At 45.9% G+C, this 23888-nt stretch overlaps 1 protein-coding gene across 3 annotated transcripts in view; it reads right to left on the bottom strand.

Moving 5' to 3' along the window:
- Positions 1 to 23888, bottom strand: part of arhgap10 (Rho GTPase activating protein 10) — a 69700-nt gene that overhangs the window by 28257 nt on the left and 17555 nt on the right. For 2 of the 3 annotated variants that reach the window (XM_076973821.1, XM_076973820.1), the window contains 14 exons: positions 21680 to 21751; positions 21226 to 21327; positions 19530 to 19640; positions 18170 to 18274; positions 16918 to 17047; positions 13737 to 13843; positions 13452 to 13546; positions 13175 to 13256; positions 12756 to 12795; positions 12177 to 12245; positions 7224 to 7298; positions 3991 to 4075; positions 3005 to 3063; positions 2445 to 2550 (listed from right to left, as the gene is read on the bottom strand). In XM_076973821.1, coding sequence (XP_076829936.1) covers positions 2445 to 2550; positions 3005 to 3063; positions 3991 to 4075; positions 7224 to 7298; positions 12177 to 12245; positions 12756 to 12795; positions 13175 to 13256; positions 13452 to 13546; positions 13737 to 13843; positions 16918 to 17047; positions 18170 to 18274; positions 19530 to 19640; positions 21226 to 21327; positions 21680 to 21751 — 1238 coding nt within the window. The remainder of the gene's footprint in view (positions 1 to 2444; positions 2551 to 3004; positions 3064 to 3990; positions 4076 to 7223; positions 7299 to 12176; positions 12246 to 12755; positions 12796 to 13174; positions 13257 to 13451; positions 13547 to 13736; positions 13844 to 16917; positions 17048 to 18169; positions 18275 to 19529; positions 19641 to 21225; positions 21328 to 21679; positions 21752 to 23888) is intronic. The other variant, XM_076973822.1, reaches the window with a different exon arrangement.

Here is a 23888-nt window from a genome sequence, read left to right as displayed (position 1 = left end):
TCGATTCCCAGACCTGAGGCCATGACTGAGGTGCCCTTGAGCAAGGCACCTAACCCCAACTGCTCCCCGGGCGCCGGGCTAGGGCTGCCCACCGCTCTGGGCATGTGTGATCCACAGCCCCCTAGTAATCACTAGTGTGTGTGTGTGTGTGTGTGTGTGTGTGTGTGTGTGTGTGTGTGTGTGTGTGTGTGTGTGTTCTGACTGCACAGATGGGTAAAAGCGGAGGACAAATTTCAATTGGGGTGAAAATCACAACTGACAAATGATTTTTTTTTAGTTTATTTTAGAACCCCAAAGTTAACCCTAACACTATCTCAAACCCCAAAACCTACCCCAACCTTCACCCTAATCCAACCCCAACGCTAACCACACTAACTCAATCTAACCCAACCCCAACACTAACCCCAACACTAACCACACTAACTCAATCTAACCCAACCCCAACACTAACCCCAACACTAACCACACTAACTCAATCTAACCCAACCCCAACACTAACCCCAGCCCCAAGTATACAGAAAACATTGTATCCATTTCCGTACATAGAGAAACAGTGCAGCAATGATCATTTTCACTGTTAAAGAAGCTAAATTTGAGCTATGGGAATTTCAAGTGTTTATCAAAGCCAGTCAGATACTGGAGCCAGATAACGAAACCCAGTTCATTTAGTTGTACATCCGGGTGGGAAGAGTGGTGCAAACATCCTGTTTTTACACCTCAGGTCCAGTTTGCAAACTAAATGTACATTTAATGTACATTTTTAAAGCTGGTTAAGTTAGCCCTGTCAGTGTGAGGTTGTTCAGGACAGTGATGCTCAGGTTAGGCCTGCTCCTGTAGAGGCCCCGTGCCTGGGGGTGGAGAGGTGGGGGCGTTAGCGCTTGCGGGCGTAGGGGAGAGCCCCCAGGCCTGTGGGGGGGGAGGCAAGCCAAATACATCCACCTCCCTCAGGGTATTCAGAGTCTGAGCAACTTCTGAATATTACACCCAGTTGTGTTCAATTAGGGCTGGAGTCCAGAAGGCCCCATTTCTGCTCTGGGTTATTTCTGTGTAAGGAAGAGATCCAGCCTGTCTGAGCACGAGGAAGTTCACGCATCAACACGGCGCAGAGACGACAACATGCACCTGGGTTCACTCTGCTGGAGAGAGAATGACTTCTGCTGGGCCACACGGACCCATTAAAACAGGAGGAAAAAGAAATGATAATTGCCAAGAAGTTTCTACCTCACTAGGGGGCTCCTCTATCGCGTGTGTGTGTAGGTTGGGTGAGTGTGTGTGTGTGTAGGTTGGGTGTGTGTGTGTGTGTAGGTTGGGTGAGTGTGTGTGTGTAGGTTGGGTGAGTGTGTGTGTGTAGGTTGGGTGAGTGTGTGTGTGTGTGTGTGTGTGTGTAGGTTGGGTGAGTGTGTGTGTGTGTGTGTAGGTTGGGTGAGTGTGTGTGTGTGTGTGTAGGTTGGGTGAGTGTGTGTGTGTGTGTAGGTTGGGTGAGTGTGTGTGTGTGTGTGTAGGTTGGGTGAGTGTGTGTGTGTAGGTTGGGTGAGTGTGTGTGTGTAGGTTGGGTGAGTGTGTGTGTGTGTGTGTGTGTGTAGGTTGGGTGAGTGTGTGTAGGTTGGGTGAGTGTGTGTAGGTTGGGTGAGTGTGAGTGTGTGTATTCAGATGGAGAAACACACTTCCACATTGCTCCGCCCCCAACCACATGACTGTGTGCTGTTGTCTTGGTAACAGACAGCCAGAGGTCCTTCTGCTGTCTGGTGGACTCTGACGATCAAGGACTCATGTAAGTGAAATGGAGGGTGTGTGTGTGTGGGGTGAGTGAGGGGGTGTGTGTGTGGGGTGGTGTGTGTGGGGCGAGTGGAGGGTGTGTGTGTGGGGCAAGTGAGGGTGTGTGTGTGGGGCGAGTGACGGGGTGTGTGTGGGGCGAGTGTGTGGGGTGAGTAGAGGGTGTGTGTGGGGTGAGTAGAGGGTGTGTGTGGGGCGAGTGAGGGGGTGTGTGGGGTGAGTGGAGGGTGTGTGTGGGGTGAGTGGAGGGGGGGTGTGTGGGGTGAGTTGAGGGGGTGTGTGGGGTGAGTGTGTGGGGTGAGTAGAGGGTGTGTGTGGGGTGAGTTGAGGGGGGGTGTGTGGGGTGAGTTGAGGGGGTGTGTGGGGTGAGTGGAGGGTGTGTGTGGGGCGTGTGTGTGTGGGGTCAGTGGAGGGTGTGTGTGTGGCGTGAGTTGAGAGGGTGTGTGTGTGTGGGGTGTGTGTGGTGTCTCAACTTCCAGTGAAAAGAACAAGGGAAGAAGTGAGAGATCACAAAAGTGAGAAAAAGACAAATGAGGACAATGAGAAAGATGCAGAAGTGGGGAGGAGGTGGTTCAGTGGCACAAACCGACCCCGCCCACGACCCCGCCCCCAACCCCGCCCACGACCCCGCCCACGACCCCGCCCACGACCCCGCCCACGACCCCACTCACTTGGCGAGGTGTTTAGTGACCAGGCTCAGCACACGTCTGTTACTCTCGGGCAGTTTATGCACCAGACAGTGGATGACCAGGGCCCGTGCGTCCGGACTCCCGCTCTCTGTTCCACACACACGGACACACACACACAGACGGACACACACACACACACGGGGACACACACACACACGGGGACACACACACACACGGGGACACACACACACACGGGGACACACACACACACGGGGACACACACACACACGGGGACACACACACGAACACAGTAGCTTTGTCACCCAAAATGTTCCCATAACATCATATTATTGTTATCAATATTAAATCATGTTACTTCCTAAATCTAATTCCAAAAGAGACCAAAATCTAACATACAGCTAACACACTTTAGTACATACATGTTTAAATAGAAAATCACATGCTTTCATTCTGGTCATGTCTAAACATGGCTTTTGTTTTTAAATATACAGAGTCACATCAGATCAAACTGTCAGAGTAAACTCTGCATCTGAGCCATTTCTGCTTTACACACCATGTGATCAAAGTCAATGTGCACTTACTCGCTGGAACAATAAACTCCTTGTATAGATCATACGTCATTAGAGGCTCTGGAAGACTTCTAGAGGGAGGGAGGGAGAGAGGGAGAGAGGGGGAGGGAGAGAGAGAGAGGGAGGGAGAGGAGGAGGGAGAGAGGGGGGTATAGGGAGAGGGATATATATATATATTTGCATATGGCCTACATATACACATTTGCACACACAAACACATCTATGATAAACAGCACTGGCCACACTGATAACACAGTTCATCTGAGGACAGTTTCACTCACACTCTGAGAACCAGCTTGGTGCCGTTACATCTAATCCGGTCCCAACACCAGTCGTAAATGTCGAATGCTGTGTGTTTAAGGAGTGTGACGCTACAGGTTTAAGGAGTGCGATGTTTGTGCTACAGGGATACCTGCACGGTTATGACACTAGGGACGCACACATGCACCACTGAAAACACTGTGTGTGAGTCTGTGATATTACTTGGTGATATTCTACAGTGTGACTGACATGAGCCACTTCTGATCCTGTTAGTGTGACGACAAAGCATGTGATCATTGAAAGGTCTTAAATCTGGAGGGTTCGTTTTTGTTTTCTCTACTAATAACTGAATGTAGTGCCCAGCGTCTGATTCAGGTTATAAATAAAACTGAATTTACAGTAACAGAATGCCACAGGAAGTTCATTCTTAGTGTTTCCCCTGGAGACCGTGATGTCAACCTCCCATAGCAACTCCTCATGTCCCATGACCATGTGACCTCAATAACGAAGCACTTCCTGTGTACAACTGTGGACAAGAGGAAGTTCAGCTAGTGGTGCTAAACACAGCAGCCGCACTTCCTACAAGCTTCTGGCCGCTAAACCAATCAGGCGTAAGAGGAGAGAGCTGCTAAACCAATCAGGCGTAAGAGCAGAGGGCCTTTAATCTACTGCCTCTGCCTAGCTCGGTCCCTGACACCTGCAGTCTGGTCAGTGTTGGCGGAGACACGCTGTCCTACCTCAGGTAAAGTTTTAAAGCACTAGTGATGGTCTTCACGTCCCAGTCCTCACAGACTGCTAGGTCAACATCTCCACTCTTCTCATCTGCAGAAAGACCAGATACAACACTCACACCACAAGCTCACGTCTGCTCATGTGGAAGGCGGAGACCATGACCAGTATATCACCATAGCAACTTAACCCAAAACAAAGAAGTCATACTAACAACAGAAAACAGAGTATTCATCAACACACATGCTAAGAAATACACACAAATATTTGCATAAAAAGACTGACGGACAAAGCAAAAGATAGAACACATATACAACAAATATATAATGCATATACACTGCTGCTTGAAAGTTTGTGAATGATTGATCTATTTCATCATCACAAGATTTTGTCTATAAAATGTCAGGTTTATGTTAATCAATTTACTTGTTTTGAGTGAAATGTGTGAGTTGCCAGCAGACCACATGAAACATGGAATCAGAGCAGAGTGCAAAAGTAAATGAACCACAGGTGAACTGGTACCGTCAACTGGGTAAAAGACTCAAGTGAAAGTAATTAATAAAACCAATCAAATGAGACTTCGTTAGGAAAAGATTTGAGCCACACTGATTAAAAGGGAAAGGAAACCAACCAAACGTCCATCATCCCAAGACATAAAGCATGACGGACCAACAATGCAGAGAAGAAATAATGCAGAGAAGAAGAGAGACATGTGAGGACATCAGGATGAAGGTGGTGAAGCCCATCAGTCTGGGGAGCTACAAGAGCATCTCCAAAAGATTCCAGCTCTATCATTCCACTGTAAGACAAATCATTCACAAATGAAGCACTCAGCATCACCACAACTCTGCCCAGAAGAGGACGGACATCAAAACTCACACTAGCACCAGACAAATATTAAAACCAACCCACACATCACCTCCAGAGAGCTGCAGACCTCTCTGACAGCATCTGGGATTAATGTACATGTGTCTACAAGCAGGCGACAAATCAGTACATGTGGCATTCATGAGAGTTTCTAGAAGGACGTCTCAAGAAAGAACAAAGTTGCCCACTTAAACTTCTCCAGAGAGCACTTGGACAAACCAGAGGCTTTCTGGAAGTCCATTCTCTGGATAGATGGGTCCAAACTGAATTATTTGGCCACAATCACAGACGCCATGTTTAGAGAAAAGTCAACACTGCATATAAAGAGAAGAATCTCCTCCCAACAGTGAACACATGGTGGTGGAGATGTGAAGGTTTGGGTCTGTTTTTCTGTCTCCAGAACTGGACGACTCCATATTAATAAGGGGAACCATCAATTCTCAGACCCATCAACAACTTCAGAGTCTCCTGCCATCTATCAGGGAGTTGAAGCTGGGACAGAAATGGATTATGCAACAGACCACGACCCAAAATATTCCAGCACTACCAAGGAACGGCTGAAGAGCAGCAGTGCATGCAAAGTGCTTCATGTGTGTACATCTCTTGAACGTTAATGTATGGTTATAGAGATGTCTCTTGAATGGTTATTTATGGTAATATATGGTTATAGAGATGTCTCTTGAATGGTTACATGATTATATATTTGGGTATTAACTGCCAGAATGAAGGTTATGTTGCAATGATAATTAACTGGATTTGATTGGTGGGCCAATGTTACTATGGCAATGTCAGAGAATTCTTTCAGTTATATTAGACACTGCATACTAAAAATTATTTCTCAATGATAAAAGTGACGCCTTTAACACTAAACATACCAATTCACACCAAAAAGACATGGTGAGATAAAACAAGTTTAACACTTAAACTGTATATAACATGCAATATTTTAAAGTACATGGTGTAATTAAGGAATTGTGACGCTTGTAAATGCTGAAGCAGTATGGTTATGTGCTTTATTACGAGTTACACGTGATGTGAGGCACACGTGATGTGAGGCACACGTGATGTGAGGCACACGTGATGTGAGGCACACGTGAAACATGGTTATTCGTGTTGATGCACGTGTCATATGAGGTTCACGTGAATATGATGCACATGTGAATGCTGCAGATTTCGCTATTTTAACGATACAACAGTTTATGACAAAGAACAAAGATCGATCCATGAGCTGAAGCAACCAGATGTTTTGAAATAAAAGCCAGACATCTTCTAAGAGGAGACAGTGCACTTTTACTCTCCCTGAGGGGTTTGGTGAAACAGGCCCGGTGTGGGGGTCACGAGTCCTGGCCACATCTCAGGTGGCTGTGGATTGACATGGGAGGTCAAAGATCCACACTGCTGCCTCTGCTGGTCAGTAGTGGTTACTACAGAGCCACCTTTAGAGACCCGTCAGACGATCAGAGAAGGCTCGTAACATTATGGATATCCTTTCCACTGACACCATATGCATGGCTACAGTCATCTGCTCTGTTTGTAATAATGGTCACCAGAAATGACCATTAAACTCCAGCATGGACAAGAGCAGCTAACAGGAGCACAGAGGAACCTGCAGAGTTAAGAGCGTGGAGGGCATTCAGAGCAGAGAGAGAGAGAGGGGGGGGGGTGAGGGAGGGAGAGAAGGAGGATAGGAGAGAGAGGGGTGGGGTGGGGGAAAGAGAGAGAGAGGGAGAAGGAAGAGAGGAGAGAGAGGGGAGGGAGAGGGGGTGGAGAGAGAGAGAGAATGAGGAGAGAGAGAGAATGAGGAGAGAGAGAGGGGAGGAGAGAGAGAGAGAGAGGAGGGAGAGAGAGAGAGAGAGAGATGCAAGTAAAAACAGTGAGTCTGTGAGAGCGGGAGCAGGAGTCTGGAGTTGGGGGGATGTAGCACATGGAAATATGACTGCCAGCCTTGGGCAACAGAGCCAAGTGTCACCTGCAAGGACAGGACAGCGGGACAAAGACAGAGAGAGACGGGGCCCAGACAGGAGACGTGTCTGCATGTCAATGAGACCAAGCAGAATAGTGCCTGCAGCCCAGACGGGCTCCAGTGATGTGGAGTCTAGAGTCTAATACTGGTGGACCTCACGCCATTAATGAAAGATTGGTGGGATCAGGACCGAGTAGACTGGACTTGACTGGTGCTGGATGTGCTGTAGTGGCATAAACACTCTGAGAATTTACATGTTCTTGAAGCTTATGGTGAAGATATTGAAAATAAAATGGTTGAGTGTAAACACAGACACACACACAGCAGACTGTATTATTGTGAGCTGTATTTAAACCAATTAGGTGATTCAGATAGACAAAGAAAGTATGCATTGAATTAAACTCAACTTACCAATCATTAAACTCAGGAGCTTCTGGACTTTTGAGCTGACACCAACCACCCTGTACAAGCCCTGGTCATTGATGCCTGCACAGAGCACACAGGTACACACAGTCAGACACTCGTATTAATAGTATTTATAGTGAACACTAATACAACGTCAGAGTCCATCTCGGTGAAGAATCGTCTCTCAGCCCAGTCCAACAGGTTGGAAGCAAGAACAGAGGAACCATGAGGTGATTCTGCCCTCTAGTGTGTGATCACATAACTGCAGGTTCAAGATCCACGTGAACCTGACCGGCTGCATGTGTTTCAGAAGGAGAATCATCCCAAAGCCGTCCCAGATCCACTTGTGAGAAGAAACCTGGAGCTGTTCCTGTAGATCAGATCATGATCCACCGAGCAGGTCCCAGAACAGCCGACCCGGTCCGTCCTGGCGCTCATCACTTCTGCTCCAGTCCACGCAACACGTAAGTGAACCATTTTTCAAAATGGCTGATGGTAGATGGAGTTGGACTGCTTGTAAATCATGAACACAGGAGACTGTTGCACCAACAACGTGTGTGTTGAATTGTCTTGTCCTTCTACAGAGAAGACCACCACACACACGCTGATCAGTCTGATATTGTAGCGCTGCAGAATAATGTGGCTTCACCTCTAGACTGCAGCTCCTACGAACCAGGACCAAGTGACCCGAGGTGGCCGTGTCAGGATCGGAACCAGCCGTCAGTTTTACTGACAGACAGCAGCCCGGGGGTTGGGGGTTGCCTCCTGTCTCGCAATCATGATAACATCATATTTTACAGATTTATAAGGTCACCCTGACCCAGTCTTCAAGTACAGATGTTAGCATACGTGAATCCAGTGGAGGAAGTTTCAGTTTTTGATTGGGCAAACAACATTACTGAACCCACTCAAACCAATTCACCATACGAACAGATTTTCATTATGAATCTACGCATCTGCTCAGAACTGATCTGAGGACAGGTGGACAGAACAGCTGATCTGAGGACAGTGGACAGAACAGCTGATCTGAAGACAGTGGACAGAACAGCAGTATTTTCAGCCCAGAGAAAACGTCCTGCCGCACTGAACTGTTGATTTGAGATTCTCTTTATTCGCCTCATTCTGCTTCTTCAGTTCGCTCCACTGTTGCCAGAGCCTGAGTGTGACCTGAAGACGTACTTAAAACTATATATAAACCCTAATCCTGCAGCTAGGGCAAGATCCTTTATTTAACTCACTAAAAAGTTAAACAAAAATAGTCTCAAAACCTGACTCAACCAGAATCTGTCCAGTATTGTGATGTGTAAATATTCAGGGGTATGTCTCAGGCACCCGGCGCTAACGAACCGGTGATGGCTTTAACGAACACTGTGGTGTTAACGACCCAGATCTGGGGTTAACCACCTCTGTGGTGTTAATAATGATTGTGGTGTTAACGACCCGGGTCTGGTGTTAATGACGATTGTGGTGTTAATGACAATTGTGGTGTTAACGATGCGGGGCTGGGGTTAATGACCACTGTGGTGTTAATGACCCGAGGCTGGGGTTAATGACCACTGTGGTGTTAATGACCCGAGGCTGGGGTTAATGACCACTGTGGTGTTAATGACCCGGGGCTGGGGTTAATGACCACTGTGGTGTTAATGACCAGAGGCTGGGGTTAATGACCACTGTGGTGTTAATGACCCGAGGCTGGGGTTAATGACCACTGTGGTGTTAATGAACCGGGGCTGGGGTTAATGACCACTGTGGTGTTAATGACCCGAGGCTGGGGTTAATGACCACTGTGGTGTTAATGACCCGGGGCTGGGGTTAATGACCACTGTGGTGTTAATGACCCGGGGCTAAGGATAATGATGATTGTGGTGTTAAGTGTGGTGGTGTAATTTTATTATCATGTGCACAGCAGAAACAGGTAGTTACACTGTACAATGTAACTCTTACTTTGGTGTTCCTCCAGTCACCAGTCAGGTTAGGTTATAGAAAAAAAAACAAAAGAAATTAAATGCAGTAGTAAATAGAATAAAAAAAATAAACTATACAGGGGGACAAAATAGTAGGAATAATTAAAAAAAACTATAAATTATATAGAGATATCTTCTGAGAATGTGCTTAAAGTGTATGTGCATTTGTGCAAGTACGTGTATACAAGTACGTGTATATAATTCTGTGCAAATCACAGACATGTACACATTATGGTAGCAGCATGGGGGGGGGGGTTGTAAGGTGCATATTTATTAAAAAAAGTTAAACCAGTCGGAGTGGGTGGTGGGGGGGGGGGGGGTGAGGTTAACAACCCTGATGGCCTGTGGATAGAAACTTGTAGTCTTGTAGTCCTGGATGTCACACTCCTGTAGCGCCTGCCTGAGGGCAGGAGTGTGAAGAGTGAGTGCTGGGGGTGTGTGCTGTCCTTACTGATGTTGTGGGACCTCCTGATCACTCTAGAGTGATAAATGTCCTGTAGTGATGTGTAGGCAGCTCCTGAGATGGACTGTGCAGTTTTGATGACACGCTGGAGAGCTTTTCTGTCCTGCACAGTGCAGTTCCCACACCAGATCGTGATGGAGCTGCTAAGAACACTCTGGATCGACCTTTGGTAGAAGGTGCTGAGAATTCTGGATAACATGCCAAACTTCCTCAGCTTTCTCAGAAAATACAGTAGCTGCTGGGACTTCCTGATGGTGAGGTGTGTGTTGTGAGACCAGATGAGATCCTCACTCATGTGGATGCCGAAGAACTTAGAGGTGGAGAGGGTGAGACAGGTGGAGAGGGTGAGAACCTTCGTCTCACCTATGTACAGGGGTGAGTGTGGCACCTGCTCCTGGGATCAACAACCATTTCAGTGGTCTTGTACGAATTCAGGGAAAGGTTGTTGTCATGGCACCAGGCCACCAGATCAGCCACCTCTCTCCTGTATGCAGTCTCTTCCCCACCAGTTATTAGTCCAATAACTGTGGTATAATCCGCAAACTTAATGATGCTGGTGTTGTTCTGGGAGGCCACACAGTCATGTGAGAAGAGCGTGAATAGAAGGGGGCTCAACACACAGCCCTGGGGGAACCCAGTGCTCATTGTTGTTGTGCTGGGTGATCGACTGCCAACTCTGACCCACTGGGGTCTGTCCGTTAGAAAGTGGGGCTGGCGTCAGTCCGAGGGTGATGAGCTTTTCTATTAGTTTGTGTGGGATGACCGTGTTGAATGCAGAACTGTAGTCAATGAAGAGCATCCTGACATACGTGTCCTTGCCCTCCAGGTGCGTAAGGGCTGTGTGAAGGGCAGTGTTGACTGCATCATCAGTGGACCGGGCTGACGATACGCAAACTGAAGACGATCTAAGGTGTTTGGAACGGTTTGCATGACTATCCTTTCAAAGCACTTAATCACAATTGGGGAGAGTGCCATGGGTCATTCGGGCAGGTCACAGTGCTTTTCTTTGGGAGAGGTACAATGGCGGCTGTTTTGAAACAGGATGGTACAAGTGCTTTTGCAAAAGACAAGTTGAATATGTCCGCAAACACGTCAGCAGGTTCTGATGAAGAAGCCCTGAGTGCACGTCTGGGGATGGCATCCGGGCCGGCTGCTCTCCGTGGGCTGATTCTAATGAAGTTCTTCCGCATGTCCTCTGGGGTCACTGTGAGCTGTGTGTCCTGCAAACTCTCTTTCTCTGCGACTTCATTCATTTGGCCAGGGCCAGAGTTGAGGGCCTCAAAGCGAGCGTAGAACTGATTCAGATCAACAGGTTAGGGATGTCGCGATCCAGCTTTTTGAACTTCCGATCCGATACCGATATTTATTTGCACTTCCGAATCGATACAGATATCGGACGATATCGATAATGGCCTATACGAGCATGTATTAAAGTTTAAAGTTATTTAGCCAATTTACTTACTCATGTTGAAAAGCATTTTACTCTTGATAACAAGTAGCGTGAATTAGGCGTGTTTGAATAATACACAATGGTTGGTAAGGAGAAACTGACCTGTTTATTTAGCAATTAATAAACTCAAAATAGACAAAATAATAAATAACAAACTCCCTGGGTTTTGGCACTGTTCAGTGGCAGTTTGTCACGCTTCGCAAATGTTTCTGCCAGTGTTAGTTGTGTAGGACCTTTCTTTTTGTCTTTGGTTTCATTTAGAAACTCTTCATGTTGTTTATGGTGGTATTTCGCTAAATGCTTGATTAGATTGGTTGTATTAAAAGTTCTTACAGCTTTACCACCATCCTTGACTTTACTGTGGCATATGTTGCACTCTACATCTTCGTCTTTGTCGTCCTTTGAGGTAAAATAATCCCACACAACTGACATTTTTACAGATAACTTCAAATTTACATGGCCGTCTTAATGGTTAGGAGATGCCACTGAGCTAAATTGGGGAGATGCTATGCTCGTGTGCTGAAGGTGTGCTGGAAAATGCGGACCAGATTTTACTCTCACTGGCAAAAGCACAGCAAAACTGGAATGGATTATCTAAATGGGTGTGCGTCCAAAAAGATTTTGGTGTTAATGACGATTGTGATGTTAACCACTGTGGTGTTAATGACCACTGTGGGGTTAATGACGATTGTGATGTTAACCACTGTGGTGTTAATGACCACTGTGGGGTTAATGACGATTGTGATGTTAACCACTGTGGTGTTAATGATGATTGTGATGTTAACCACTGTGGTGTTAATGACCACTGTGGTGTTAATGACAATTGTGATGTTAACCACTGTGGTGTTAATGACCACTGTGGGGTTAATGACGATTGTGATGTTAACCACTGTGGTGTTAATGACCACTGTGGTGTTAATGACGATTGTGGTGTTAATGACGATTGTGATCTTAACCACTGTGGTGTTAATGACCACTGTGGGGTTAATGACCACTGTGGGGTTAATCTGGCTCAGCCTGCTGCCCTCTGTTTAGCAATCTAAGCAAATCTCTTACAGAATGATTTGAAATGACAAGTTTACCTCGAGTTTCAACAGCATTGATGCAGTTCCTCACAAAACTGATGCCAACCTCATCCAGCTGAGCATCTACTAGAGATCATGATGATCACGATGATGGGAGAAAGAGAAGAGCAAAAGTAGATGAATGTCATTATGGTAGTTAGCGTGCACTTAGCAAGGTGCAGTCACCCAACCTCGCGACTCACATCACACGACTACAGCAGATGACTGCTGGGCCACTGATGTAGTCTCCGTGGCAACTGAAAGAATATGTCTGTTGTATATACACCGTGTGGTGTTTACGAATGTGAACCGTCATGATCACGGGAAGCGAATATGTCCGCCAACTTCCACTTTAAACAGGTGCAATGCTGCGTGGCGTCATATACCAATTCAGTTTAGTACGGAGATGTTTAGTGATAAAGTAAAAAAAAAAATGCATCCCTGATAAGTGAGATCTACAAGATAATACGTTAACTCTAATTTCAGCAAAGTATTAGTATAAATAATCTGATTGTACATCATAACAGTTTTATTCTTTAGTGTACTGAAAACTGAATGTCAGGAAGAATAAAGAGTTTTTTGGTTTTATAAACTTACTTCCTCTTTCTTTTGAATATTTTCTTCCCAGGTTTTGTACCTGTATGAGAGGAAAAATTCTTGTTTTCACACACTTTGTTGTTGCACAAGAGAAGAATCGTTTAAGGTTAGATTAATTAAGTTAAAGTGCAGTCCTCATACTTTTTAAAATCAAATGTAGGGTTGGTACTGGACCACTGTCTGTCTGTCCCTGTCCCGTCCTGGTGAGACGTGTTGTACTCACTGTCTGTCTGTCTGTCCCTGTCCCATCCTGGTGAGACGTGTTGTACTCACTGTCCGTCTGTCCCTGTCCCGTCCTGGTGAGATGTGCTGTACTCACTGTCTGTCTTTCCCTGTCCCGTCCTGGTGAGATGTGTTTTACTCACTGTCTGTCTGTCTGTCTGTCCCTGTCCCGTCCTGGTGAGACGTGTTTTACTCACGGTCTCTTTCCCTCCCATCTCTTGCACCCAGAACCTGTGGTCGTCCTCAGACAGCGCCTGGGCCGTGAGCACCGTGCCCGGTCTGGCAACAGAACCAGAAACGCACCATCAGAGCCTGCATGTCGCCAACAAACAGAACCACAGACCACAGCACAGACCACAGCAGCAGTGTGGACATGGCAGCAGGAAATGAGAACAGGAGTCTGACTACATTACTGCATATAAGAACGGACAGACATCATTCTACATATATGGTGACTGGCTACAGATGACATACCGGTCTGTGATCTCTAGATCTAGACAGAAACGTCTGTCAAGAGTGTCTGTTGTTTTGCGCTGACATGATTTCAGGGTGACTGATTCTCTTTCACCCTAAGAGGACACAGATTATGACACATTATGCAGCGACATCAAAAAAGTCCAAACTTGCAACTCCAGAACTACAAGCCATTATAAAGAGCTCAGTCAACACAGGGCAGGCAGTACTTATAAAACAATAAAAACATCATATAAAAAGAAAAAAAAGTTTTACTTAGAAGAAAATCACACAAGGATCACTCACAAACTTTCCCCCAGATTTGGGGTCAAAGGTGACCATGTGAAGGATTTTCTGCTCTTTGACGAACGTGCAGTAACGTTTTACCCAACTGGAGCCAAATGGTGGGGGTCCTGTGAAAAGCAGAGGAACAGTTCAGTGTTGTAACAGTGGGTGGTGACTGAGACAGAGGAACAGTACAGTGTTGTAACAGTGGGTGGTGAGACAGAGGAACAGTTCAGTGTTGTAACAGTGTACTGTTAGACAGAGGAACAGTTCAGTGTTGTAACAGTGGGTGGTGAGACAGAGGAACAGTTCAGTGTTGTAACAGTGGGTGGTGAGACAGAGGAACAGTTCAGTGTAGTAACAGTGGGTGGTGAGACAGAGGAACAGTTCAGTGTTGTAACAGCGGGAGGTGAGACAGAGGAACAGTTCAGTGTTGTAACAGCGTGAGGTGAGACAGAGGAACAGTTCAGTGTTGTAACAGTGGGAGGTGAGACAGAGGAACAGTTCAGTGTTGTAACAGTGGGTGGTGAGACGGAGGAACAGTTCAGTGTTGTAACAGTGGGTGGTGAGACAGAGGAACAGTTCAGTGTTGTAACAGTGGGTGGTGAGACAGAGGAACAGTTCAGTGTTGTAACAGTGGGAGGTGAGACGGAGGAACAGTTCAGTGTTGTAACAGTGGGTGGTGAGACGGAGGAACAGTTCAGTGTTTGTAACAGCGTGAGGTGAGACAGAGGAACAGTTCAGTGTTGTAACAGTGGGTGGTGAGACAGAGGAACAGTTCAGTGTTTGTAACAGTGGGAGGGTGGGGGAGGAACAGTTCAGTGTTGTAACAGTGGGTGGTGAGACGGAGGAACAGTTCAGTGTTGTAACAGTGGGTGGTGAGACAGAGGAACAGTTCAGTGTTGTAACAGTGGGTGGTGAGACAGAGGAACAGTTCAGTGTTGTAACAGTGGGAGGTGAGACGGAGGAACAGTTCAGTGTTGTAACAGCGTGAGGTGAGACAGAGGAACAGTTCAGTGTTGTAACAGTGGGTGGTGAGACGGAGGAACAGTTCAGTGTTGTAACAGTGGGAGGTGAGACAGAGGAACAGTTCAGTGTTGTAACAGTGGGTGGTGAGACAGGAACAGTTCAGTGTTGCAACAGTGGGTGGTGAGACAGGAACAGTTCAGTGTTGTAACAGCGTGAGGTGAGGTGATTATGGTTATGGAAAGCAATGTGCAGCATCAAAATATGTGGTAGTGATATCAGAACAGCATTCAACATTCCCTTACTAAACATCTAATGTTTTATTTCATTTGTTTATATTTTTCAAAACATACCAATTTATTAAAATTATCTATTTATCCATTACATGGTTCTGAATGACCAGCTATGACTACAGACTGCCGAATTGATTTTTCCTCGTGTCGGGTCTCTTCAGAGCATGTGAATGACGTTTAAAATGTGACTATTCTGAAGACCAGAAAGCAGACCTGCATACAGGCACGTTTATCCAGGTGTGTTTATACCTGCATACTGTTAGTCCATGATCATTTTTGCCAGATTAGAGAAATGTTTTGGTTCCACTTTAGTTTGAGATTATCTATAGGCTATCTAGATTAACAGATGCACAAATTCTCAAAAGCCAGGAGATTTTCAACAGGGACACAGATTTGGGTTCAGAATTAGCATTAGGTTAAGTTCAGGTTAATGGGTTAGAGTTAACAGAATCATTATTATCAGTATTTCATTTACATTGATTCACAGGTGAATGGTAACGATAAATAGATCTACACTCACCGGCCACTTTATTAGGTACACCTTGTTTATACCCTTATTAGGTACACCTTGATAGTACCAGGTTGGACCCCCTTTTGCCTTCAGAACGGCCTTAATCCTTCATGGCATATATTCAACAAGGTACTGGAAACATTCCCCAGAGAGTCTGGTCCATATTGACATGATAACATCACACAGTTGCTGCAGATTTGTCAGCTGCACATCCATGATGTGAATCTCCCGTTCCACCACATCCCAAAGGTGCACTATTGGACTGAGATCTGGTGACTGTGGAGACCATTTGAGTACAGTGAACTTATTGTCATGTTCAAGAAACCAGTCTGAGATGATTCGTGCTTTATGACATTTCACAGCAGAAATCGAGACTCATCAGACCAGGCAACGTTTTTCTGATCTGTTGTTGTCCAATTTTGGTGAGCCTGAATTGTAGCCTCAGTTTCCTGTTCTTAGCTGACACTTGGTGTGGTCTTCTGCTGCTGTAGCCCATCCACATCAAGGTTCGATGTTTTGTGTGTTCAGAGATGCTCTTCTGCATGCCTCGGTTGTATCGACTGGTTATTTAAGTTACTGTTGCCGTTCTATCAACTTGAACCAGTCTGGCCATTCTCCTCTGACCTCTGGCATCAACAAGGCATTTGCGCCCACAGAACTGCCGCTCACTGGATATTTTCACTTGTTCTCTGTAAACCCTAGAGATGGTTGTGCGTGAAAATCCCAGTAGATCAAAACTTTCTGAAATATTCAGACCAGCCTGTCTGGCACCAACAACCATGCCACTTTCAAAGTCACTTAAATCACCTTTCTTCCCCATTCGGATACTTGGTTTGAACTGCAGCACATCGTCTTGGCCATGTCTATATGCCTAAATGCATTGAGTTGCTGCCATGTTATTGGCTGAATCGACATTTGCGTTAATGAGCAGTTGGACAGGTGTTCCTAATAAAGTGGCAGGTGAGTGTATCTACAAGGCATTTGTGGAGGAGAATCAAAAAAGTTTATTTTTTTTATTTTTGTATCCTTGCTTCCTTGCTACGGAGCAAGCCTATTCTTTAATCTGTGTGTGTGTGCGCGCGCTGCGCGCGAGTGTGTGTGAAGGCCTACGTTTGTCCTGCACATAGAGGTGTGTGTGTGTGTGTGTGTGTGTGTAGGCCTACGTTTCTCCTGCACATAGAGGTAGGTGTGTGTGTGTGTGTGTGTGTGCGTGTGTGGGCCTACGTTTTCTCCTGCACATAGAGGTAGGCGTGCGTGTGTGTGTGTGTGTGTGGGTGTGTGTGTGGGCCTACGTTTCTCCTGCACATAGAGGTAGGCGTGTGTGTGTGTGTGTGTGTGTGTGTGTGTGTGTGTGTGTGTGTGTGTGTGTGGGCCTACGTTTCTCCTGCACATAGAGGTAGGCGTGTGTGTGTGTGTGTGTGTGTGTGCCTACGTTTCTCCTGCACATAGAGGTATCCTTCACAGCTGATGGGGCTGGTGTATCTGTACTCTGGTGGAGCTTGTCTAATCTTCTTCAACAGCTCATACACTCCTGAACGTGTCCCCTCAAAACGACTCCGTGTCTACACAAACACATGTGCACACGCAAGATTAAATAATGCAAATAAACTATTTAAAAAATAATAAAATGTGTCATTTTACATTCCAAGTAATAAGACACCTTAGAACACAGGTAATGAATGGGTGATGCAGGACACCAGTAACAGTGAGCGGGACATCAGTGGGGGACGCAGGACACCAGATATAGATGATGCAGCACACTCTACTACTGCTTGATCCGTCTTTTCTCAACCAACGAAAGCTGCAACCCCCTTACAGGTTCTATGAATCTACTTATTATCACAAATGATACCACCACTTTACACTTAACCGTCTGCACTCAGAATGAGGAACAGCTTTTGGGCCAGATTCCCAGACCAGGTTAACTGATTCCAAGTAAACAAGAGTGAGGTGTCAACACACACACACACACACACACACACACACACACACACACACACACACACACACACACACACACACACACACACACAGCCTTCACATTTCCGGGCTACACATAAGACACAATGGAAGGCCAGTGAAAACAAAGACCTCTCACTCTGGTCTGGAAACTCCATTGGTCTCAGTTTTGTTTTGGTTTTTTTTTTTTTTTACTTCCTGTCCCGCCCTCTCCCTTCCTGTATATGAACAGGCACAAAGGGAACAAGCTGCAGTGAACATTCAAGACACTTAATCATTAACCAAACCAAACGTTCAACACCCAGGTTACCACATCATCTCTGTCGCAATAGGTCACGTGACCGACCATGTGACAAAAACAATACGCACACATGAATCCAGGCCAGTGGGAGTAAACAGATTAATGCAGAATAGGTTCCACTAGGGAGCATGTAATGAGTACTATTCCTCTCCAGTATGTCTCATTCCTCACCAGTATGTCTCATTCCTCACCAGTATGTCTCATTCCTCACCAGTATGTCTCATTCCTCACCAGTATACATTTCTTCAAAACACAATGCACAGCTGCTGAATGAGGAATTTACTGGAACAATTTCATTCTTCGATTTACATCAAACACTACATCGTTCTCAACTTGAAACTCACAGACTAAGAAACCCAAGAGTTTCCTCGTCTCAAACAGCACGATCCAGTTGACGCTGAACAGAAGGCATGTTCTCACTCACGTTCTGGATGTTGATCTGTAGGGCTCGTTTGTAGTGGTCAAAGTCATTGGCCAACTCGTATCCCTGATGATAGAACGTGAACATAGTCTGAAAGAAAGCTAACAACTGGGGGGGGGGGGGGGTTGCACACAGACAGACAGACAAAGAGGATTATTAATACAGCTTGATCATATTGGTCCATCTTTTTAATCAATCACTTGTTCTGGCTACTTTATCAGAGGTTAAAGACACAAAGCGCTTTGTGCTACTCTAACTGTAGTAGCATAACTTCACTATAAATCACCACGGTTACACACCTTCACAATAAATCACCACGGTTACACACCTTTTCGTATGAAGACGGTCAAATGCGTGTGTCTCACGCTCAGTGCGTGAGAGTTGGCAACACTGTTATACGTTTGTTGTGAGGTCTGTTGTTGCTGTCCTTATTTGTTCGTCTGTGTATTCACCGGAGATTAACAATTCATTCATTGAATAGCCTACCTATCTTGAGGGGCATGTGTGTACGGAGGGAGGGGCCGGGGGGTGGGGGGGCGGCGGGGGTATTGAACGAACCCTTCGATCCCCCCTGGCTACGGGCCTGATATTATCATGATATTTGCGTGCAGTATCCTGCTGAGATATTATCCACTCTCGACTCCATGGTACGGTACTGATACTCATGTTCCTATCGTAGGCGTGTTGACTGGAGGTCAGGGGTCAGGGAGGATCTCACCAGCATGACCCTTTTCGTAGTTTCATCTATAGCAGCTGTGTCAGGCCAGACGGGCCTTCACTACTGAGGCACCAGTGGGTCTCACTGACCCATGACCCTCTCTGGATCTGCAGCTCTCCTTCCCTGGACCATAGTTGGTAGGTAATACCGCTGCATCCTGGGAAGGCCCACATAACCCACATGACCTGCCATGTTGAGGCTCTCTGACCCTCGCACATCACAACGTGGCCCTTGGCAAGATCACTCCGGTCCTTATGACAGCCCAATTCCCTGTTTCCAACATGTCAACTTCAAGAACCGGCTTCTCACCTGCTGCCTAATATATCGTATCTTTGGACAGGTGCCACGATAACGAGATGATCAATGTCACTTCTCCTGTGAGTGGTGTGAAAGTTATAGATGATCAGTGTGTGTATAAACATCTGGGCTTGAGCTCCACACTCTGGTGTTCATAACTCCTATGGCGGCTGCATGTGAGGACTAGACTAGATAAATATCCAGAAGACACATGGCAAAGCTGGAGACTGAACAGGGGAGAAGCAGAGGGGTGAGGTGAGGAGTGGGGTGAGGAGAGGAGTGAGGTGAGGAGTGAGGTGAGGGGTGAGGAGTGAGGTGTGAAGTGAGGGGTGAGGAGAATACACTTACGGGCTCCACACACTCAAACTTCTTCCTCTCCTGGATCTCCTGCAGCTTGCAGATGTACTCCAGAGACTCATCCTGGAAGTGAAGCCTCATAGAGTCCACCATCACATCCGCCTGAGAGAGAGAGAGAGAGAGAGAGAGAGAGAGAGAGAGAGAGAGAGAGAGAGAGAGAGAGAGAGAGAGAGAGGAGAGAGAGAGAGAGAGAGAGAGAGAGAGAGAGAGAGAGAGAGAGAGAGAGAGAGAGAGAGAGAGAGAGAGAGAGAGAGAGAGAGAGAGAGAGACCTGAAGTGAGACGTGAAGTGAGAGAGAGGCGGTTTTAATCTCCTGAACCAGCAGGAGCCATGGCTGGATTGCCCCCCGAGCCCCTAACTGCCCCTGAGCGATGCCTCCAACCCCCCCCTCCCCAACTGCTCCTTGGGAGCTGCAGCAGGTGCCTGTCCACTGCTCTGTGTGTGTGTGTGTGTGTGTGTGTGTGTGTGTGTGTACGCACGCGTGCATGCAATCTCTGTCCCTGGTGTGTGCTGTGGTAACTGGTGTGTGTGTGTTCTCTGTCCCTGGTGTGTGCTGTGGTAACTGGGGTGTGTGTGTTCTCCGTCCCTGGTGTGTGCGTGTTCTCTGTCCATGGTGTGTGCTGTGGTAACTGGTGTGTGTGTGTGTGTGTGTTCTCTGTCCCTGGTGTGTGCTGTGGTAACTGGTGTGTGTGCGTATTCTCTGTCCATGGTGTGTGCTGTGGTAACTAGTGTGTGTGTGTGTGTGTGTGTGTTCTCTGTCCATGCTGTGTGCTGTGCTAACTGGTGTGTGTGTGTGTGTGTGTGTGTTCTCTGTCCATGCTGTGTGCTGTGCTAACTGGTGTGGTGTGTGTATGTGTTCTCTGTCCCTGGTGTGTGCTGTGGTAACTAGTGTGTGTGTACGTATTCTTTGTCCAGTATTCTTTGTCCATGGTGTGTGCTGTGCTAATGTGCTAAACCTTTAGGCTTCTACTGTCATTTAATCCTCAATCAACAACTTCGATTTGCATTTATGTATGAAGACATAATTATTACTACCACTACATTAGAGCCCTTAAGATTCTCACCACCATATACACATGAACCACATGAACATGTTATACATATGAACCTGTTATACACATGATACACGTGAACATGTTATACACCTGAACCACATGAACATGTTATACACCTGAACCACATGAACATGTTATACACATGATACACATGAACATGTTATACACATGATACACATGAACATGTTATACACATGATACACATGAACATGTTATACACATGATACACATGAACATGTTATACACATGATACACAGTCAAGAACATGACCAACTTGTCATAAAGACGTCAACAGTTTCAAGTGCTTCCTGCATTAAGTGTATATAACAAAGCCAACTGGGAGTCTCTAACAAAGACATGCTTTAACAAGGACAAGTGTCCCAAGGTCATATTAGACAAGGACTCATGTTTCACTCCACACTGTAGGCAGGGATTTATTCTATTTATTTATTTCTAATTAGATCTGATCATCGGGATAAAATGAGTATTACCACATCAAATTATCAAAACAGATAAGACACAGAGAGAGAGAGAGAGAGAGAGAGAGAGAGAGAGAGAGAGAGAGAGAGAGGAGAGAGAGAGAGAGAGAGAGAGAGAGAGAGAGAGAGAGAGAGAGAGAGAGAGATGTTCTACCTCCTGCAGCTGAGGTTCTTTCTTTTTGGCAGACATGTTGAGAAGTTTCTCCAGAGTAGTGTAGTACTTCTCCGTTTCCTTCTCAAACTTCTTCCTCTCTGCCTGCAAACGGATTCATTGGGAAGAAGAAATTAGATGATTTGAACATTACTTCATATATTCTTAATAACCAGCCAGTCATCTTTGCAGTGGTCATTCTATGAAAGAGACAATGAAACTCCCAGAAACAGCACCTGCATATGTTGTTTTATGATATTTTCCTGATACTGAGAGCAGTATTAGTTGTTTAGCATCTACATGTGTACAACAGGCAAAGTTTCATATTTAAATGGTTGAATGGTGTGTTGCACTAAGACAGATGTGCCTCAGTTAGAAAGAGTATGATTTCCATATAATATATTCATATATTCATTCATCACATTTTACATATTTTAGGCCATCCAGGGGGCATCACCTTGGCGGAGCCCAGCTGCTCTTTACGAAACTTCTCCAAGGGTTTCATCAGAGTCTCCGTTATGTTTCGCATCTGTAGAAAACAGCTCGTATTATCACAGCGAATAAACACCACAGAAAGACGACTCGTATTATCAGAGCGAATAAACACCACAGAAATACGGCTCGTATTATCACAGCGAATAAACACCACAGAAATACGGCTCGTATTATCACAGTGAATAAACACCATCGAAACACGACTCGTATTATCACAGCAAATAAACACCACAGAAACACGACTCGTATTATCAGAGCGAATAAACACCACAGAAATGTTATACTTGGCACATTGGTCCAAGTATATGAAAACACTGTACATACACAGCTAATAAAAACAAACCTCTGGTTTAACTATCTGTTACTAGCATCAAACGCTCCGTTACTCTGTGGCATGGTGGCTACTCTAACGCAGTATCTACATGTCGGGAGTAGTGGAGTTTCTTCTTTATTCAGGTCATTGCTGTCGCTCATTTCCTCCACTGCCCTTTAAGAGTTTCCAGGTTTAACACCAGGATGTTTTCTTACGTTGCTCCCTGGTCATGTGAGTCCCTCAACACACCCAGCACCCAGTCAGGCTAGTACTGGGGCTCAGACAAGATTCAACACACAACACCAGGTTGACATGGGCTACACACTCCCAGGTGTCAACACAAGGCTCGGACAGAACTATACTCTACACTATACTGAACTATACTCACAAACAAGCTGGAGAACACAGTAGATCCAAAGAAGTAGACTAAACTACCAGCAAGCTATTTTACAGTATAATCCTGTATTATTTTCCATCCTAATCTTTAGTGACCCTGATCCTTCTCTTGGAGGGACCTTGCTAGCTGGGTGCTAGCCAGGTGCTAGCCGGGTGTGTTCAGGGGCCTCAGGTGCCCTCATGTGCTCTGTGAAAATATCAGAGATGCTGAAATATCTACCAATGGCCTTTGAGACAGAGCTCACAGTTCTGTCCAGCCATTTGTCTGTTCTGCTGTGAGGTTATAAAACCCAAGAACCCACAGTGATGGAGAAGGTTCACGTTTTCGGTCATAGTTTTCAGAACTGGAACATCCCCATGCCAAATGTTTAAAGCCCACATGAAAAACAGAAAGCATCTTGGACATTTTTGCTATTGTAGAGGTTATTAAGGTTACGTAGTCTTACCTCTAGACTAGAGACTGAAATGGTTGTTCACTGTGGCCTTCCAAGTAATTTCAGTTTCTACCACCTGACCATGAAAAATCAGGTCTGATCACCAAGAGTTCCTTCATACCTCATCAACCAGCAGGTCTTTGGTTTTAGACATATTTAGGAACATATTTAGAAATACACTATATTGTCAAAAGTATTCGCTCACCCATCCAATTCACTTCCATAGCCACATGTGCCATATTTTGTCAATTGTGATTTTTTTTACACCCCAATTGAAATTTGTCCTCCGCTTTTACCCATCTGTGCAGTCAGAACACACACACACACACACACACACACACACACACACACACACACACACACACACACACACACACACTAGTGATTACTAGGGGGCTGTGGATCACACGTGCCCAGAGCGGTGGGCAGCCCTAGCCCGGCGCCCGGGGAGCAGTTGGGGTTAGTTGCCTTGCTCAAGGGCACTTCAGTCATGGCCTTAGGTCTGGGAATCGAACCCACAACCTTCCGGTCACAAGACCAGTTCCCTAACCGCATGTAGACTGTTTTTACAAACATTTGTGAAAGAATTGGTCGCTCTCTCAGGAGCTCAGTGAATTCCAGCGTGGAACTGTTTATATGCAACAAATCCAGTCATGAAATTTCCTCGCTCATAAATATTCCACACTCAACTGTCAGCTGTATTATAAGAAAATGGACGTGTTTGGGAACAACAGTAACTGAAGACACAAAGTGTTAGTCCACGTAAACTGTCAGTGGATGCTGAAGCGCACAGTGTGAAGAGGTCACTAACTTTCTGCAGAGTCAATCACTACAGACATCCAAACTTCACGTGGCCTTCAGATTAGCTCAAGAACACTGTGCAGAGAGCTTCATGAAATGGGTTTCCATAGTTACGCAGCTGCATCCAAGCCATACATCACCAAGTGTAATGCAAAGCATCGAATGCAGTGGTGTAAAGCACACTGCCACTGGACTCTAGAGCAGTGGAGGTGTGTTCTCTGGAGTGA

The sequence above is a fragment of the Brachyhypopomus gauderio genome, chromosome 15 (genome assembly GCF_052324685.1).
Source record: "Brachyhypopomus gauderio isolate BG-103 chromosome 15, BGAUD_0.2, whole genome shotgun sequence".
Taxonomy (NCBI): domain Eukaryota; kingdom Metazoa; phylum Chordata; class Actinopteri; order Gymnotiformes; family Hypopomidae; genus Brachyhypopomus; species Brachyhypopomus gauderio.
The sequence above is the reverse complement of the archived record's forward strand: the minus strand, read 5'-3'. Positions and strand labels throughout refer to the sequence as shown.